General features: G+C 47.0%; 1 protein-coding gene across 3 annotated transcripts in view; it reads left to right on the top strand.

Moving 5' to 3' along the window:
- Window positions 1-17,791, top strand: part of yaf2 (YY1 associated factor 2) — a 161,475-nt gene extending 143,684 nt beyond the window's left edge. For all 3 annotated transcript variants that reach the window (XM_063058336.1, XM_063058335.1, XM_063058337.1), the window contains exons 3-4: window positions 7,684-7,836; window positions 16,020-17,791. In XM_063058336.1, the coding sequence (XP_062914406.1) occupies window positions 7,684-7,836; window positions 16,020-16,263 (397 nt within the window). In that variant the 3' untranslated portion in view covers window positions 16,264-17,791. The remainder of the gene's footprint in view (window positions 1-7,683; window positions 7,837-16,019) is intronic.
- The last annotated feature ends 1,527 nt before the right edge of the window (window positions 17,792-19,318 follow it).

The raw sequence follows: 19,318 nt of genomic DNA, 5'->3' as shown, positions 1-19,318 counted from the left end.
AACTCTGAATTTCTCCCAGTCCTCAGGTGAGCCACTTTCTCTGGCTAATTTGTATGCTACTTCTTTGGAATTGATACTATCCCTAATTTCTCTTGTCAGCCACGGGTGCACTACCTTCCTTGATTTATTCTTTTGCCAAACTGGGATGAACAATTGTTGTAATTCATCCATGCAACCTTTAAATGCTTGCCATTGCATATCCACCGTCAATCCTTTAAGTGTCATTTGCCAGTCTATCTTAGCTAATTCACGTCTCATACCTTCAAAGTTACCCCTCTTTAAGTTCAGAACCTTTGTTTCTGAATTAACTATGTCACTCTCCATGTTAATGAAGAATTCCACCATATTATGGTCACTCTTACCCAAGGGGCCTCTCACGACAAGATCGCTAATTAACCCTTCCTCATTGCTCAAAACCCAGTCCAGAATAGCCTGCTCTCTAGTTGGTTCCTCGACATGTTGGTTCAAAAAACCATCCCGCATTAAACTGTGGTCCTTCCCCAGCGGGCCTCCGCGGTGGCCGCACCAAGCTTGAGTGCATCCCTCAGCACGTACTCCTGCAGGCGAAAATGAGCCAGTCAGCAGCATTCAGTCACGGGCATCTCCATGTGCTGGTAGACCACTAAGTTTCGGGCAGACCAAAGAGCGTCTTTCACCGAGTTGATGATCAAATTAGGCCTCACCAACGTATTGTACAACTTCAACATCTGCAGTCTCCTGCGTTGCTCTCGGTGAGGCTATTGTTTAGCAGGCAGCAGCATCATTGTCACCATTATGTGCCATGCCATATGACATCATCATTATGTGCCATGCCATATGGCATCATCATCATCATGTGCCATATCGTATGACATAGGTGATCATGGTCCCATAACCATGATTATTCTTGGCAAATTTTTCTACAGAACTAGTTTGCCATTGCTTTCTTCTGGGCTGAGTCTTTACAATATGGACCATTATCAATACTCTTTGGAGATTGTCTGCCTGGCGTCAGTGGTTGCATAACCAGGACTTGTGATCTGCACGAGCTGCTCATACAATCATCCACCACCTGCTTCCGTGCTTCACGTGACCCTGATGAGGGTGGGGGGGGGCACTAAGCAGGTACTACATCTTGCCCTACAGGCTAGCAGAAGGAAAGAGTGTCTTACACCTCCTTTGGTAGAGACGTATCTCCACCTCGCCACCCAGTTTAATGAGCACAGTGGATAAATATGAAAGAGTTGTCTGTGGTTGTGTGGAAGGCAGGAGATTAAGTGTCAAAAAAAGCAAATGAGTCAAATAGCACTCTTAATGGGTTAAGTTATTGGGATGTTTATCTGTGGCTATCAAAATTTATTATTTTAGTCATAATAGATCTTCAAACTGCTGGAATTTAAAGGCTGGAAAAAGAGTCTCAGTAATTTCTCCATGCAGCTTTTGGTCATTTTCTTTCTCTTTTAAATTCCACCTGGAAAATCTTAAATACCACTGGGAGAGAAGCATAATTCCAAACACAAGGGGTGATTTGTTTTGGGTGGAAAATTAGCGAAACTGTGCTGGAGCTGTGGGTGTAGAGAAGGAGGCAGCAACCCAGAGAGAAACAGCATGTTTAGTTTCTTACTGGTGCTCTACCTTCTCTGAGGACCGTCACTTACCATGATGGAGTTGCTGTGATCCCGAGAGTGATGCTGCCCAGCGTTTAGCCGTCTGGCGCTCAGCTCCTGGTAGGGTCTCTCATGGTGGTGAGGTTAAGGGGGAGGCTCCGGGAAAAAGAGCAATCCAACCAAGACCTCGACAGTGGGAGCTGACGGGAGATGGTGACACATCACAACAGCAGTGAAAGTGGAGGAAGGCTGCAGCAGAGAAGGGCCGTCCTGTCATCTTGTGTTCCGTGCCACTGGACCCTGACCCCGATCTGTTTGTCAATACCCGTGTGGTCACCACACGTGCATCAGCCTCCCCACGTTAAACAAAGTTGTGTACAAGCATTCTCCTTCAAAGGACTTCATCCTAACTTTCCGGATTAAGTCTCGTGGCGAAGTGGGCAGGATTTTGCGTTCTGAGCGCCCCTCAGAATATGTGGATCCCCAGTCGGCCTCTCCGGCCAGCTGAGATCCCACCAGTAGACAACCCTGAGGAGAACAACTTACTCAACTCAAGTGATCGCACTCCTGTGACTGTACACTAATGCAGTGGCAGTAAGGTTTACAGCAATGTTAACGGGCTTGGCAATTCAGTAGTCCTGCCACAACGGGATTATGTAGCATTTGCAGAATGTTTGACTGACTGCGCTTGTGTAGCACAGAGGTCATCTCCACACCGCCCCATCAAGGCCTGTCACCTTTCCTTCTGCAACACATACTAAATGCTGGAGGCACTCAGTTAAGTCAGGCAGCCTTTATGGAGGGGAATGTTTCGAACCAAGTCCTTTCAACGGGACTGGGTAGGAAGGGGCCAGAAACCAGAAGAAGTAGGTTGGGGGGAGAGGAAGGAGTACAGGCTGGCAGGTGATGGTTGAGACCAGGTGAGCAAGAAGATGGGCTCCTGGGAAGGTGAAGAGAGAAGCTGGCAGGTGATAGTTGAGACCAGGTGAGTGGGAAGATGGGTTGCTGGGGAGGTGAAGAGAGAAGCTGGCAGGTGATAGATGGAAGCAAAAGGCTGAAGAAGGAGAATATGATGGGAGAAAAGAGTGGATGTAGGAGGAGGGGAATCAGAGGGAGGTGATGGGCAGATGAGAAGGGGAGAGAGTAGAGCCAGAATGGGGAATTATTAAATTGAGGAAGGGCGAGGGGATAGAAATTACTAGAAGTTGGAGAAATTGATGTTCATGCCATTAAGTTGGAGGTGTTGCTCCTTCAATCTAAACTGTTTAACCCTCTCCATAGATGCTGCCTGACCTGCTGGGTTCCTTCAGAATTTTGTGAGTTCCCAGCATCTGCAGAATCTCTGGTGTTTGTGTCTCCTTCTTCTCCTTTTCCCGACCTTCCTGATTCTACCTGGATGCACTTTCAGATTCAGATTTATTTATCACATCCAGTGAAAGGTGCTGTTCGCAATAAAAACCAGCCCCAACAATGTGATGGGCGCAGCCCACAAGTGCCGCCACATATTCTGGCACCAACACAGATTGCCCACGATGCTCGGCACCAACGCAGGGGGTCGCCCACGATGCTCGGCACCAACGCAGGGGGTCGCCCACGATGCTCGGCACCAATGCAGATCGCCTACGATGCTCGGCACCATCGCAGATCGCCCACGATGCTCGGCACCAACGCAGGTCGCCCACGATGCTGGGCACAACACAGGTCGCCCACGATGCTGGGCACAACGCAGATCGCCCACGATGCTGGGCACAACACAGGTCGCCCACGATGCTGGGCACAACACAGGTCGTCCACGATGCTCGGCATCACACAGATCGCCCATGATGCTCGGCACAATACAGGGGGTCGCCCACGATGCTGGGCACAACACAGATCACCCACGATGCTGGGCACAACACAGATCGCCCACGATGCTGGGCACAACACAGATCACCCACGATGCTGGGCACAACACAGATCGCCCACGATGCTGGGCACAACACAGGTCGCCCACAATGCTGGGCACAACACAGGTCGCCCACGATGCTGGGCACAACACAGATCACCCACGATGCTGGGCACAACGCAGATCGCCCACGATGCTGGGCACAACACAGGTCGCCCACGATGCTGGGCACAACACAGGTCGTCCACGATGCTCGGCATCACACAGATCGCCCATGATGCTCGGCACAATACAGGGGGTCGCCCACGATGCTGGGCACAACACAGATCGCCCACGATGCTCGGCACAACACAGATCGCCCACGATGCTCGACACAACACAGATCACCCACGATGCTTGGCACCAACACAGATCACCCACGATGCTCGGCACAACGCAGATCGCCCACGATGCTCGGCACAATACAGGTCGCCCACGATGCTCGGCAGAACAACACCCAGCACAACCAGGGACAAAACAACTACAGCTAAAGAATCCTTGTTCCTCCCTCCCCACTAACCACCCAGATGCATGGTCCTCTAACCCCAGGATCCAGCCTCCAGCGGAGTTGTGGATTCACAGGCACGTTGCTGTTGGCCTGATTTATTCCTTGGTCCAGCAGACCAGAATCTCCTGTGCTTTCCTGGAATTTACGGCACGTAGTACAGTAAATCTTGGTTAAAATCCGGCTGCTCCACCTCATCTGTTGGATGCTTTATTGTTAATACTCCCGCACAACTTTTGAATTTATTTCTAAAAGAGATGTTATACAGTGATATTTCAGTGACCCCAGTAATTTGAAAAGGGGGCGCCAGGTGAGTTTGGAGAGAGTGTGGGAACTGGGGTTATTGGAGTGAAAACTGTGGGTGAGCCAGATGCCAAACCATGGAAGATTTCTGAATGGTTGGGGACTAGATGATCAGAGTCTTTCAGTACCCATCTCCCCCAGAAATGGGTATTTTTTTCTTTATCGAACCCCTTTGCAAGTTTAAAGACTTTCATTAGTCACTCCGTCCTCTTCCAGGTAAATAAAAATGATAAACGTCCCTGCCAGTGCTAAGTGCGATCCTCCTGCCATCTTTCCTGCATCTCCATCTTGCTTCCACAATGTGCAGTGCTCTGAGCTTTACCAAGTGTTGTTGTGTTTAAATTCTCTCCCCAGAGTGTTCAGTCTGCTATTTTTACAGCCTTCTTAAACCTGTACCCACCGGGCTTGCTGAGGAATCCATCCACCTTTCCTTCCCTCCGCGAGGACGCGGCCTCCTTTCTGTCCACCTGGCACTTGCCTTTATTGCCATACATTTGTCAAAGGCGTCACAGACTTTGCTAACAGCTCGCAAGAATGCAGGAGCACTAGGTTAGTAATGCAATAATGTAGCAGCCTTCATGACGCATTTGTACAGGGGGATTGGGGCAAATGTTATGCGTTTGCATTCATTACTATAGTGCTGGTGTTGTTAATGTTGTTTCTTGGTAAATTTGGAGAGGGTTCAGAGGAGGTTAACGAGAACGATTCCAGGAATGAAAGGCTTATCATATAAGAGGCGATTGATGGCTCTGAGTCTTCACTCACGGGAATTTAGAAGAATGAGGGGTAACCTCACGGAAATCTATTGAAAGGCCTCCATAGAGTGGATGTGGAGAGAACGTTTCCAAGGGGAGTCGAGGATCAGAGGGCACGCCTTTGGAATAGAGGGACGTCCATTTAGAGTGGAGATGAGGAGGAATTTCTTTTGCCAGAGGGTGGTGAATCTATGGAATTTGTTGCTACAAGTGCCAGGTCATAGGGTGTATTTAAGGCAGAGGCTGATGAGTTCTTGAGAGTCAGGGTATGAAAGGTTACAGGAAGAAGGCGAGAGAATGGGGCTGAGAGGGAAATGGATCAGCCACGGTGAAATGGCGGAACAGACTCGGTGGACTGACCGGCATAATTCTGCTCCTATGTCTAATGGTCTTATGGCAACACTGCACAGACCAGCCGTGTACCTTTGTGTGGGTACTGAGAGGTAATGCTTGTTAAAAGCTGCACAGGGCTGTAATCTCCATCATTGGCACTAACCTCCCCACCATAAAGACGTCATCAAAAGGCAATACCTCAGAAAGGTGGCATCCATCACTGGGACCTTCGCCACCCAGGACATGCCCTCTTCTCATTACGACCATCGGAGAGGAGAAACAGCAGCCTGAAGACCCACACTGAATGTTTTAGGAACAGCTTCTTCCTCTCCGCCATCAGACAGACACTAACAGTGAACCCATGAACAAAGGAGGGAGGAGAAGATGGTGGCGCAATGCAACGCGCGCGGCCGTTCCGAATGAATATCGTATGTGTAACTAGGGGGCCGTGCACAATCTGGATTTGATGGAGACAGACGTGAGAAGCACGGAGGAACACCTGGAGTAACTTCTGAAATGCCTGCTTCGCTGCTGCTGCTACAGTGCGATCAAGAATCTCCGGAGACGAAGGCCCCAAATCCTCAGCTTTGCCTACTGCCTGTTGCCGGGGCCAGGGTTGAAGCACTCGGCAGAGATGGTGCTCGGTGTCGGAGAGCTGGTCAGAGACACGGAGTCGGACTGTGGTCGGATGCTTCCAGGATGCTGCATCGGCAAGTTTGCGTTGTTAGAGGTTCACCGTCTGCGTGAGATGATGGGACTTTCAAGAGACTTTGAAACTTTTTACCGTGCCCATGGTCTGTTCTTATCAAATTACGGTATTGCTTTGCGCTGTTGTAACTATATGTTATAATTATCTGGTTTTTGTCAGTTTTTCAGTCGTTTGTCATGTGTTTTCATGATATCATTCTGGAAAAACATTGTATCATTTCTTAATGCATGCATTACTAGATGACAATAAAAGAGGACTGAGTGTCCTCGTAATCTAATACCTCTATTTTTTCACTCTTTTTGCACTGCTTATTTAATTTTTTAATCTATTTCTTATTATAATTTATAGTATCTATGAAGTACAGCACTGTACCGCTGCTGCAAAACAGCAAATTTCATGACATCCACTCAGTGGCCTGAGCACGTGCTCGTTAATGCAAATATCTGATCAGCCAATCATGTGGCAGCAACTCAATGCGCAAAAGCACGCAGACGTGGTCAAGAAGTTCAGTTGTTCAAACCAAACATCAGAATGGTGAAAAAAATGTTACCTAAGTGACTGACTGTGGAATGATTGTTGGTGCTGGGCGGGTTGTTTTGAGTATTGATCTCCCGGAACTTCCATGCACAACAGCTTCCAGAGTGTACAGGGAATGGTGCGACAAACACAAAAGTCCAGTTCTGTGGGCGGAATCATCTTGTTAATGAGAGACGGCAGAGGACATTGGCCAGACTGATTCAAGCTGACAGGAAGGTAACAGCAACTCAAATAACTAGATGTTACAACGGTGGTGTGCAGAAGAGTAGCTCTGAATGCAGAACACATCAGGCATTGAAGTGGGTGGGCTACAGCAGCAGAAGACAACCAGCACGTACTCAGTGCCCACTTTATTAAGTACTTGAGGTACCGAATAAAGTGGTCACTGAGTGTTTGTCGGTGATAATAAAGTTGATTCTGATTGCCAGGGTCAGAATCATGGTGCTCCTGATAACCAGGGGTTAATGGCATGCAGATCAGACCTATGAATTAGAAGCAGCTATTAATAATGCCTGTATGTCTATCTGTCTCTTGCTGCTATTATTAATGCCTATATGTCTATTTGTATGTTTGTACCTGTTTGTGTGCTGACTTGTCTGTGCATTTCTTTCATGCAAAGAGGGTAAAATTAAATGATGGCATGTTTTGTTGTGGAGTCAGCCCTGATTCATTTTGTTTTTGCAGGCACCAGCACTCGGGCTTGTTGGCGGGGAACTGGGAAAGTGAGGGGTGGGTAGGTGCTGCAAGAGTTGGGACAAGAACAGGTTGGAGACAGATGGCGGGGATGAGTGTTGTTGGGTGAGTGGGATCACAGTGTCCACAGGGAGCAGGGAAGCAGCGAATGGGACAGAGGCAGAGATGTGGGGCAGGGGGATGTTGCTGCCAATTGCCACAAACCTTTGGCCACATCTTGTGTTAAACTATCCTGTGCTTCAGGTCTTAGATATCCAGTTACAGTGTTGCAGAAACAGGTGATCTATTAACACTGACTGCTGGCTATATAATTGTGTAATATCCTGTGTTGACTGTAGGAAGCCTCGCCCAGTGTCTCAGTTGGTTGCCCAGCAAGTAACCCAACAATTTGCATCTCCCACGCAACCAAAGAAAGAGAAAAAGGACAAGGGAGAGAAGGAGAAAACGGAGAAAGAAGTTGTCAGTAAAAAGAAAAGTCACAAGAAAATAAGGTAAAGCTTTCAGATCAATATTGAGCCGGAAACAGGTATTCTTCACTTTAATGAAAGTGGAGTCTCGTTGCACATATGTTAACCATGAGTAATTCTTGTACTATAGGGCAAGACTCACACAGCACACAAACAGGTCCTTTGTCCCATGTCCACACTGAAATTTCTGGCCATGTACACCACTTCCGAGCTGGCTGCATTGGGTCCATGCCCTTCTATGCCTCTTAAACCAGGGGTCCCCAACCTTTTTTGCACTGCAGACCGGTTTAATATTGACAATATTCTTGCAGACTGGCTGATGGGGGGGGGGGGGGGGAGTGCGGAGTGGGTGTTAATCACGACCAGAATATAGGTGATAAGTCACTTATAAGTGGTTAATACACTCAATTTCATTTCTAAAGGGGTTCATCTAACAAATTTAATATTAAACACAGCGCATATTTTCCTCGTATGAATATAGTGATAAGTCAATTATAACAGTGGTTCCAAACCTCCAGGCCGTGAAGAATGCAGCGGTACAGCGGTAGCCAGAACGCACCCAGCACATCTTTAAGAAAAAAGCCGAAATAAACAAGCTAATTGCTGCCCAGCACATAAATGTCAGCCCAGATCGGAGGCAACGTAATCAGCAATTACATGACGACATTCACATGACGGGTGGCACCTAATTAATTAGCTTGTTTATTTTGGCTTTTTTCTTAAAGATGTGCTGGGTGCGTTCCGGCCACCGCTGTATTCTTTGCAGCCCGGAGGTTGGGGACCACTGAATTATAAGTCACTTATTAGTCAATAGCATCATAACATTTTAAGTAACGTTTGGATATTAAACACACAGTGCATGTTTTCCCCGTATGAACATATAAAATCATTGCAACACACCAATATCGCTGAATCAGTGGGAGCCCTGGGCTTGTTTCCCTGCAACAAGACAGTCCCATCGAGGGGTGATGAGAGACAGCGATACTCGAAGGGGGTTCCTTATGTCCAGTCTATTCCGCAATTTAGTTTTCGTTGCATTCATTGCAGAAAACTCTGCTTCACAGAAATATGTTGGAAATGGAAGCAGCGTTTTCAGTGCTTTTGTGGCTATCTCAGGATATTCAGCCTTGACTTTGATCCAGAATGCTGGCAGAGATGTTATGCCAAACATACTTTTCAGCCTGCCGTCATCTGCAAGCTCAAGGAGTTGATCTTTCTCCTGCGCTGACATGGATGATTCACCGGGGACATTCACAAATGGGTCATGGACCCATTCCTTTGCACATCTTGGGTCATTTGCGTCTTGGGTCACTGATGACCTCGCGTGCGTTCAAGTTCAACAGTGGGCGTGACAGGGAATGAGGAAAGGTGCAGCTGACTCATATCGCCAAATCATATCGTCTCCTCACTGGGGGTAGCACATGCTTTGCGGCCCGGTGGTTGGGGACCGCTGTCTTAAACCATATCTGATAGCACCACCTCATCAGACAGTGAGTTCCAGGTGCTGTCTCACTCTGTGGAGGTGGGGGCAAGATTTGCTCTGCGATCCCCTTCCCATTGTCTTCCTCTCACCCTTGAACCTACACCCTTGTTTTTGATATCCCAGCCATGAGAGAGAGATTTTGACTATCTGTCTGGGCCTCACGTGCTCTCACAATCCCTTCAGCCTCCTTCACTCCAGAGAGAACAAGCCCAGCCCATCCCATCTTTCCTTTCAAGAGTTAAGTTTATTTCTCGCGTATACGTCAAAAGGGTGTGCTGGGGGCAGAGTCTCAAATTCAGCCTACACATTCCGATACCAACATAGCATTCTGCAGACCTGCACATAACACAGTAAGTTCAAATTCAACTTTATTGTCATCTGACTGTACATATACACAACCAAATGAAACATCGTTCCTCTGAACCACAGTGCACCCACAGAACATGTATCACACACAGCACATAAAACAAAATGTTACCACAAATAAGTAACGAAAATGTCATTTGAAGTGTATGTGTTGCGCAGCACAGATGAACAATAAACTGTACAGTGCGGTAAAAACAGGGCACTGTCCTGCTGATGAGACCTGGGTGGTGGCAGGGTTCATTAGTTCAGAGCCTGATGGAAGAAGCTGTTGCCCAGTCCGGCAGTCCTAATCCTGACGCTCCTGTACCCCATTCCTGATGGTAGTGGGTCAAAGAGATTGTGAGATGGGTAGTAGAGATCCTCTACAATGCTTTGGGCCCTTCATCTGCAACACTCCTGGTAAACGTCACAAATGGGGGAGGGAGACCCTGGTGATCCTCTTGGTGGTTTTCACTGTCCCCTGTCGGGTCTTGCAGTCCGATGCCTTGCAGCTTCCGTACCACAGCATGATGTAGCCGACAGGACACTCTCGATGGGGCTCCTGGAGAATGTGTTAGAAAGGGTGCGGGGAGTCTTGCACACCTCAGTCTCCTCAGAAAGTGTAGTTGCTGTGCTATTCCACCTGCTTGATTAATAAGGTGGTGTTGTGGGTCCAGATTAGATCATCTGTTATGTGCACACCAAGGAACTTTGTGCTTTTCACTCTGTCCATGGCAGAGCCATTAATGTGCAATGGAGAGTAGTCAACCTCTGCCTTCCTGAAGATCACACACTGATCTTGTCTACATTCAGACTCTGGTTTTTGACCTCACACCATTTGACAAGCCTCTCTACCTCCTCTCTGTATACCAACTCATCATTGTCGCTGATGAAGCCAACCATGATGATCATCTACTTCAGCCAGTTGCAGGGAAATCATACATTGAGCCAAACACCACAATGAATGGTCAAAGATTTCACCCAGTGAACAGGTTTATGTATCTTGGCAGCACACCATCCCAGAACATTGTCATTTATGATGAAGTAAATGCCAGGATCGCCAAAGCAAGTGTGGCCTTTGACAGACTTTATAGCAACACCTGCAACAGAAGAAGCAAAAAGTCTAGAGATGAACCTGAAGCTATATAGGGCCATATAACTTCCCACTCTGTTTTACACCTGCGAAACATGGACTGTGAACCAGTGGCATGCCAAGTAAATAAACCATTTCCACAAAGTCTGCCTCAGAAAACTCCTCAACATGAAGTGGCAAGGCAGAATCCCTGGCACCAAGGTACTTAGCAAGACGGGCCAGCGCACTATCTACACCATCTGGCCACGTAACTCGGTGCCAGACCATCAGCTGCCTAGGAGACTGCTTTACGGTGAACTACAAAAAGGAAAGCATTCCCGTGGAGGCCAATGAAAGAGCTATAAAGACACCCTGGAAGCCTTTGGCATCATCTCAGACACATGGGAATATATCGCCCAGAATCAGGTTGAGTAACGCTCCTCCCTCCATAAGGGTACAGTGACACATGAGGCAGAAAGGACAATTGCAGCAGAGAAACATGGGCTAGCCAGGAAAGCCCGAGCCAGCGACCCTAGCCCAATGTGACTGCCATCTCTTGTCCACGTTTTGAGGGTGAATTGGCCTCTCAGGCCACAGACCAGTCAAGCCTCTGGAAATCACAGATGGCTGGAGCAGTTCTCATCGTTGTCTGATGGACGAACAAACGAACAATGATGTTGCTTGAGCTGGTCTGATAGTGCGGTTGTGAGTCAGCAGCATGAATAGAAGCGGGCTGAGAACACAGCCCTGGAGGGGTAGGGGGGTGGGGGGGAGGCGGTGATGGAGCCTGAGATGTTGCAGCCAACTGGGACTGACTGGGGTCTTTCTGTCCAAGTCCAAGACCCAGCTATGGAGAGGGATGTTGAGTCCCAGTGAGGATAGTTTACCCACCATCCTCTGAGGGATCATTGTGTTAAACACCAAGCTGAAGTTGATAAATATCAATTTGGCAAATGAGGCATTATTTTCTAGACGGGACAGGACCGGGTGGATGGCCAAGGCTATGACATCATCAGTGCACCGGTTTGAGCAGTAGGCGAGCTGGAAGGTGGAATTTTATATGATCCATTACCAGCTGCTCAAAGCACTTCATGATTGTTGAAGTCAGTGCCACTGGCTGTTAAGTGTTCAGAGCCGATGGTGTTCCTGTCACTCTCTTGGGCACTGGAATGATATTGGCTGCCTTGAAGCCCTGCAGTTGCAAAGAGACATTAAAGATGTCCCCCTAAGACCTCTGTTAGCTGATCCATATTGTCCTTCAGCACCTGACCAGGTACATTGTCCAGCCCTGCAGCTTTGCTAGGATCCTCCTCACTTCAGCTGTGGTCTGTTCCTCAGAGGGAGCAGGGGCTTTCCACGATGTTATGTCATTTACGGGGGTCGGGGGTATGGAGGGAAGGCTGGGGCGGGGTTCTGAGTTGGATGATCAGCCATGATCATAATAAATGGTGCAGGCTCGAAGGGCCGAATGGCCTACTCCTGCACCTATTTTCTATGTTTCTGTGCATCAGATCATGCATAGACGGCATTCAGCCCATCAGGAAGGGAGTTGTCACAGGGGAGATTTGGAGTGTGTTATGGTTTGTATACCTTGCTATGTATGGTGCATGTCTCTGGGTTTTCTGTGAGTACTCGCGCTTTGCCTTTCTGATGGCACGTGAAAGCAGGGCTCTTGCTGACCGTAGTGTCATCCTCTGTATTCTGCCATGATTTCTGGTTTGTGTAGTGTTTAATCACGGTTTCAAAGGTACTCTTAATGTCAGAGGAATGTGTACAATATACATCTGAAATGCTTTTTCTTCACAGCCGTCCACCAAAACAGAGGGGTGCCCCAAAGAATGAATGACAGTTAAATGTTAGAACCCCACAGCTCCCCCCTCCCATGTGTAAGCAGCAGCAAAGCAACGATCTCTCCCCACCAGCAAAAAAAAGCATCGGCACCCCCACCAAGCACTCAATTGTGCAGCAAAGCAACAGCGAAGACACAGACTTGCAGTACCCAAAGATTACTCGTTCACCTGGTATTCAGCATACCACAGGCTCTCTCCCTCCCTAATAAGGGAAAAAAGGTGTCTCCATTTCACAGCGAGAGGGGATGCATAACAAACAACTCGCTCGTTTACGATGTTAAAAGACCATTGCGTTGCTTTTTCCAAGCTGTGTGCCCGAAGATCTCTGGTCTCTGGGCACACAGCTCAGATCTTCCATCGCCCATGACAGACCGATCTCCTGCCCAGACACCGACCTCCGATTCCTGCCCCCGCCCCCGCGTCTCCAGAGCCACGAGGTCTTTGGAACTCCAAAGGTGAGCTAAGCTCTTAGGCCACATCCTTAGCATGTCGAATAACGGCCAGTCTTGAAATCCCGACAGCGGGTCTCATTCCCGCAAAGATCTGAAGTTAGTGTGTGACTCCAGGTCAGGGTCTTCAAAAGAACCCTGAAAGGGTAAAATAAAGATATCAAAGATGGAAATAGAGCTGTTTCCGAAGATGCGAGCAAAGTAGTCGCCGTTTAGCACCATCTTAACTAAGCTTTGCCCTCTTCTTTAACGCCTTCAGTACATTTTCCTGTGTAGCCAGTCACCGATCCCTCATGTTCATCAGTGTTGACGTGACGATCATAGGAAGTCACCTCCCCAAATATGGTCCAGTCGTTTTTTTTTCACAAACCAGTCTTGCCACACTGTGGTGGCACCTTCTGGCCCGGTCCTGATCTCCTTTTTAGCTGGTTTGACTCGTTTAACCAGTGGTCTGTATGCAGAGATTAGCAAAGTGGATGTGTGGTCTGAGGTGAGGATGGGGGCAGCCTTGTAGGCTCCACAAAAGTTGTATGGACCAGCTCTAATATATTCTTTCCTGTGGTTGCGAAGTTAACATGCTGGTAGGAAAAAGAGTAAAACTAGCCCCATTCCTCCCTCTCACCCACACAAATACACACCCCTTTAACACTAGGATAGGCTTCCAATTTCCAGTGAATTCGAACTCGGGCCTGCAGACACTGACCTTCGACCTTCCCCGCAGATGACAGAGATTTGTGGACTCAGCTCCAGCCAACGGGACTTGACTTCCTGACTTCCAATTCTGAAAGTCCTCCAATCCTGGCAACATCCTGGTGAAACTCCTCTTAAAAAGAGCTGAGTGCTAAGGGGAAGGTTTCTCACAGTCCCAGCGATCCCGTAAAGCCACACTTCCTGAGCTCCTGCCGCCATCGAGCTTTGCGTTGTTCTGGAATTGCTCTGTGTCTCCAGAATCACGGCCTTTTGTCAACCTCTTTAATCCAGATGCAGGTTTTTTAAAAAAACTTCCTTCCTCGAGATGTCAGACCCATTGGTAAAGTCAACATATATTTTCCATCCCAAACTGTGCTTGTAAGTGTTGGTGAGCGGCCTTCCTAAACTGTTTGTGTGAGTGAAGACTGTGACATCCCAGTAATGAAAGGGTTAATGCATGAAGAGTGTTTGATGGCTTTGGGCCTGTACTTGCTGGAGTTTAGAAGAACGAGGGGGGATCTCATTGAAGCCTATCGAATATTGAAAAGACTAGATAGAGTGGATGTTTCAAGTAGTGGGGGAGTCTAGGCCCAGAGGACACAGCCTCAGAATAGAAGGGCGTCCCTTTAGAACAGAGATGAGGAGGAATTTCCTTAGCCAGAGGAGTGGTAGATCTGTGGAATTCAATGCCACAAATGCTTTGGAAGCTAGGTCACTGGATATATTAAAACGGAGGTCGATAGGTTCTTGATTAGTGAGGGAGAAGACAGGAGAATGGGGTTGAGAGGGATGATATTTTAGCCATGATGGAATGGCAGATCAGACTCGATGGGCTGAATAGCCTGTCGGCTCCTATGTCTTATGCTCTTATGGAGCAGTACAGTACAGTTGTGACCCTTCAGTACAGACCTATTAACCTGCACTATCAATCTCACCCCACGCTCTCACATAGCTCAACATTTTTCTTTCATCCATGTGCCTATCTGAACATTTCTTAAATATCCCCAATGTATCAGCTTCTCCCCCCAGCCCTGGTAGGGTGTTCCATTTTTGGTTCCTGCTCTTGTAGTTTCATGTCATTCATTCATTCAGTTTTTTGGTCATTTGGACAAGTTGAAATGGATGAAAAGGGCTTAGACAGATATGAGTGGAACAGAAACAAATGGGGCCAGCTTGGAAGGAAATCTCGGTGAGTTTGGACAAGTGGCCTCTTTCCAAGCCGCATTCAAAGCTGTTGTCCCAAAATGCAGGATTTCACAATGGTCCTGTCTAGGAATGCCAGGGCAGATGGTTAGGCTTTTATCAGAAATGAAATAAATCATTGCCAATCTAACTTCTGAAGCCAGATCTCGTCTGGACTTGTGGGAACAGAGTGCTACAGTGTGTCAGGAGTTGAGGATCTCGATGAACACTGTGATCATCAGTGAAATTCCAATTTCTCAGAGGTACCTCATCTGCATCTGAAGCAGGATGTTTGTGCTTGTACTATTTCAGTTTGACATTGGGAGTGGTCTGAGGGCTTGAGCGTAACCTGCCCAACAGCAGGGATAGGCTGGGTCCTGGGTGGTGAAAGAGCAGTGAGTCTGTAATGATGTGGTGTGTGTCGAGTTTCTGCGAGCCTCATCGTGGGAGCTGCACTGACTGTGTGCAAGGACAGGAATGACATACAGAAGGGAAGTGGAGTTAGTTAACAGATGCATGGGCAATGTCATCTCCTAGTCCAGCCCAGTATGAGTTGCTGAGATGGGGGAGTTGAATGATGTTCCATCTTCTCCTGACTCAGGTTCTTCAGAGAGATTAGAACATTACAATAGGAAATTCCAAGTAAATTTATTGTCAAAGTGCATGTATGTTACCATGTTCTATCTTGAGATTCATTTTCTCGAAAGCATTTAGAGGGAAATAAAGAAATAAAATAGAATTTACAAAAAAACTATACGTAGATACTGACAAACAACCAATGTGTAAAAGAAGAGAAACTGTGCAAATAAACATCTTCCAAAGGTGGTATCCATCATTAATTACCCTCACCACCCGAGACATGCCCTCCTCTCATTCCTACCATCAGCGAGGAGGCTGAAGTCCCACAGTTAACATTTTAGGACTAACTTCTTCCCCTCTGACATCAGAGTTTTGCATTTGTTTCTTATTGCAACCTGTGGTAATTTGTTATGCCTGCACTGTACTGCTGCCACAAAACAACAAATCTGACGACTTGTGTCAGGTACAATGAACGTGATTCTGACCCACGAGAGGTTGCAGGAGTGTGGGCTGTCTGTTTCTCCCCGTTTCACTTTGCCTCTGCTCCCCTTCCCTAGGCCAAGGTTAAAAAACGTGGACCGGAGCAGTGCACAGCATTTGGAAGTGACTGTGGGCGATCTGACCGTCATTATCACGGACTTTAAGGAGAAAGTGAGGTCGGCGCCGGCGGCCACCGCGACCTCCAGCTCCACGGCCGAGCAGCACAGCCTGAGCAGTTCGAGCTCTGACAACACAGAGAAAGGCTTGTCCCGGTCATCGTCGCCTAGGGGTGACGGATCAGTCAATGGTGAATCCCACTAAAGCACCCGCTGACCTGCTCTTCACCACTCCTGCGCTCAATGGTTCAGTGGACAGCATCTCTACCAGTTCAGTCCTGGGCACTCAACGTTTCAGTGGGCAAGTCGGCCTGCCTTCAGTTCAGTTTTCAGTGCTTTTTTTTTTAAATAATTCCGCAACCAATCTGGAACTCCTGCACTGTGGCATGTTTTTGAGTGTAATTTTCTATACCTTAGATTGGGCTGCCTATGTGATGTGTTTAAGGACTGAATTCTGAAATACTTGGCTTCTGGCATTCAGAAGTCAATTGACAGTCGACTGTTTCAGCAACTAAACAATGTCTGGAAATGGTTTGCCTGGTTAAGTGCACCTGCTTGTTCTTGGTGTGAGCAAATAGGAAAAACATTCTCAAAAACATTTCTATAAATTCTTGCCAACATCTTGCTTTCCAACACTTGTTATTTGGATGGGGGAAAAATCACTTAGCCATTAAAAACCACGGCATTATAAACACCCTCTGTCATTCATTGCAGTAACTTACAGTTTCACGATGTGGTGCTGGGCTAATTGACCAGGGTTGACTGAGGTTACAGTCCATGCTACTTAAGGGCAGCCACTCAGTTAAAGAATCGAGTTGCTGCCGCATTTAAGAGGGCAGTCGTTTTGACGCCATGTCCAACTGGGGAGGGGCACAGGTGCGTAACATACGTCACCATGTGCTTCACGCAGTTCCTCTCAGCTGGGTGCTCGCTGCCTCACACAGAAGGCAAAGCAAAACAAGAAAAATGCTAATAACTAGATGCTTAGTATGTCTAAAAGTAGTTTTATGAAATGTGTGGGAATAGTTTATGATGATGTTGCCAGTTCTGAAAACTTCAATTAAAGTGTTTTGCTGATGTTTTGAATTTGCGACAGTATTTATACGTATTGTTGTAATAAAAAAATATGCAAGATTACATTCTACCTTGGGAGCTCGATTACTTCTGCCTTCTGTGGGAACTGTTACTGCCAAAACCAAGGCTCTCTGGAGAGCTCTGTGTTGAAACATTCATAAAGGTGGCTGAAAGATTAACTAAAATTTGTTGGATTTGCTCTCTGAAGCTTAATTAGTACTGTTTTTCAACCCAGACCTTTTATGCATCTCTCCTTATAGAAACGATACAAGGAAAATACCTCACAGTGATCAGAAAAATGAAAATGTTGCAGCAGATAAAAATTTAACTAATTCTTAAGTTTAATCTTAAATTGCATCTCTTTCCAGTAGGCAACTGCCTTTGTTTGAAAAGTAAAATTAAATAATAAGAGTTAGTGGGTGATAGAGTAAGGAAGGCCAAGCAGATGATGTGTGATGTCAGACACCTGTCCAATCTGAGAGGCAATGAGTGGCGTAGATTGTATTTTCAGGTGTAGGTCTTTGATACGGATATCAAATTATAGATTGTTTTACATGATGAGATTTTTATATCCTTTCAGGAAAAACTCGGTGTTCATGCTGATATGTGTAGTGTTTGGTATATATTTGATTTTATCGGAAAAGCAACTCACAATTAAAAGATATTTGAATTATACAAGGCCAGTATCTGTTTTTAAAAGTGGAGAATGGTGATAATCAGAAAGAATTGAAATACTTTTAACCTCAACGATTAAAACACTTGTTGCTTACAGTAAGCAGAATGTCAACAGATTGTCACTCCTTTCCCCTGCTCCCCCACCTCTCTTTCCCCTCCCCATACCTATCACCCCTCTTCATCCCTGTCACCCCTCTCCCTCCCCCACCTCCCCACACCCCTCCCCATCTCTCGCTCTTGTTCTCACTCTCTCGTTCTCTCTCTCTCGTGTTCTCTCTCTCGTTCTCTCTCTGTCTCTCGTTCTCGCTCATTCTCTCTCTCTCTCATTCCCTCTCTCGTGCTCTCATTGTTGAAGCTCTTTATTCACAGAACAGTACCATTCATTCCATTGAGCTCAAACTGTGACCAACCCAGCGAGCCCCAATAAAGCCCATCTCCCCAGAGCCCTGCAAGTCTCCTTTCAGACACCACAGACGTTACTTCAAGGAGGAATGCAGGTAAGTAACAATGGCCATTTCACTTTTATAATAAAAACTGAATCTGCAGGAAACACTCGACAACAGTTAACATTCTCCGGAACTGTGCTGCTGGGCTGGGAGCCGTCGGATAGCAGCTTTGGCTGTCTATGAGAAACCTATCTGTTCCAATGGGATACACTTTGTGAAGCCGGTTGCACCTCCAGTTCCCAGGAGATTCCGAAGTACGTACATAGTAGTTATACAATTCTGTAACTCTGACTGACTCACCTTCTGGACAGCCACTCTCGAAGTATTGCTGGGTAGCTACCTTTTACTTAACTCAATTTTGCCTCACAGTTTGTGTCAGGACCTGCTTCTTGTTGCACTGGCAACATCATGGATCCTGGCTGCACTTTGCCAATCACTGCCCACCTTTGCACATAGCAGAGCCATGAGCCGATCATAACTGGTCATGAATGGGACTGTGCCTAGTGAAGATCCACTGTCGTTCTCACATTCTCCATCCTCAGATGATCTGGGGCAGAAGCTGATTCCATTCTTCCGTGTGCCTTTGCAGTCTGAGCATTTCAACCAGTGCTTTCTCTTCCCACCTGTCCCTTGCACATTCACTGAACAACCTTGTGAATCTCAAAGTCGTGATTGCTGCTGACCCCATATATATCTTGGCAAAGGGGCCGTCCTTCACTTGGACTAGGCTGGGATGAGTGCTGATGCCAAAGTAATTTTTGTTATCGAAGTGTATATATATATCACCATATACAACCCTCAGATTCTTTTTCTTGTGAGCACACTCAGCAAATCTACAGAATGGTAATGATAATAAGATCAATGAAAGATCAACCAGTGATCGGCAGATATAAATAGATAGCAGTAAGTAACGAGAACATGAAATAACAAGATAGAGAGTTCTTAACAACAGATCATTGGTTGTAGGAACATCTCAGTAGATGGGCAGGTGAGCGTAGATATCCCCTTTTGATCAAAAGACTGGATGGTAACTGTTCTTGAACCTGGTGGTGTGAAGACTGAGGG

The sequence above is a fragment of the Mobula hypostoma genome, chromosome 9, assembly GCF_963921235.1.
Source record: "Mobula hypostoma chromosome 9, sMobHyp1.1, whole genome shotgun sequence".
Classification (NCBI taxonomy): Eukaryota; Metazoa; Chordata; class Chondrichthyes; order Myliobatiformes; family Myliobatidae; genus Mobula; species Mobula hypostoma.
The sequence above is the reverse complement of the archived record's forward strand: the minus strand, read 5'-3'. Positions and strand labels throughout refer to the sequence as shown.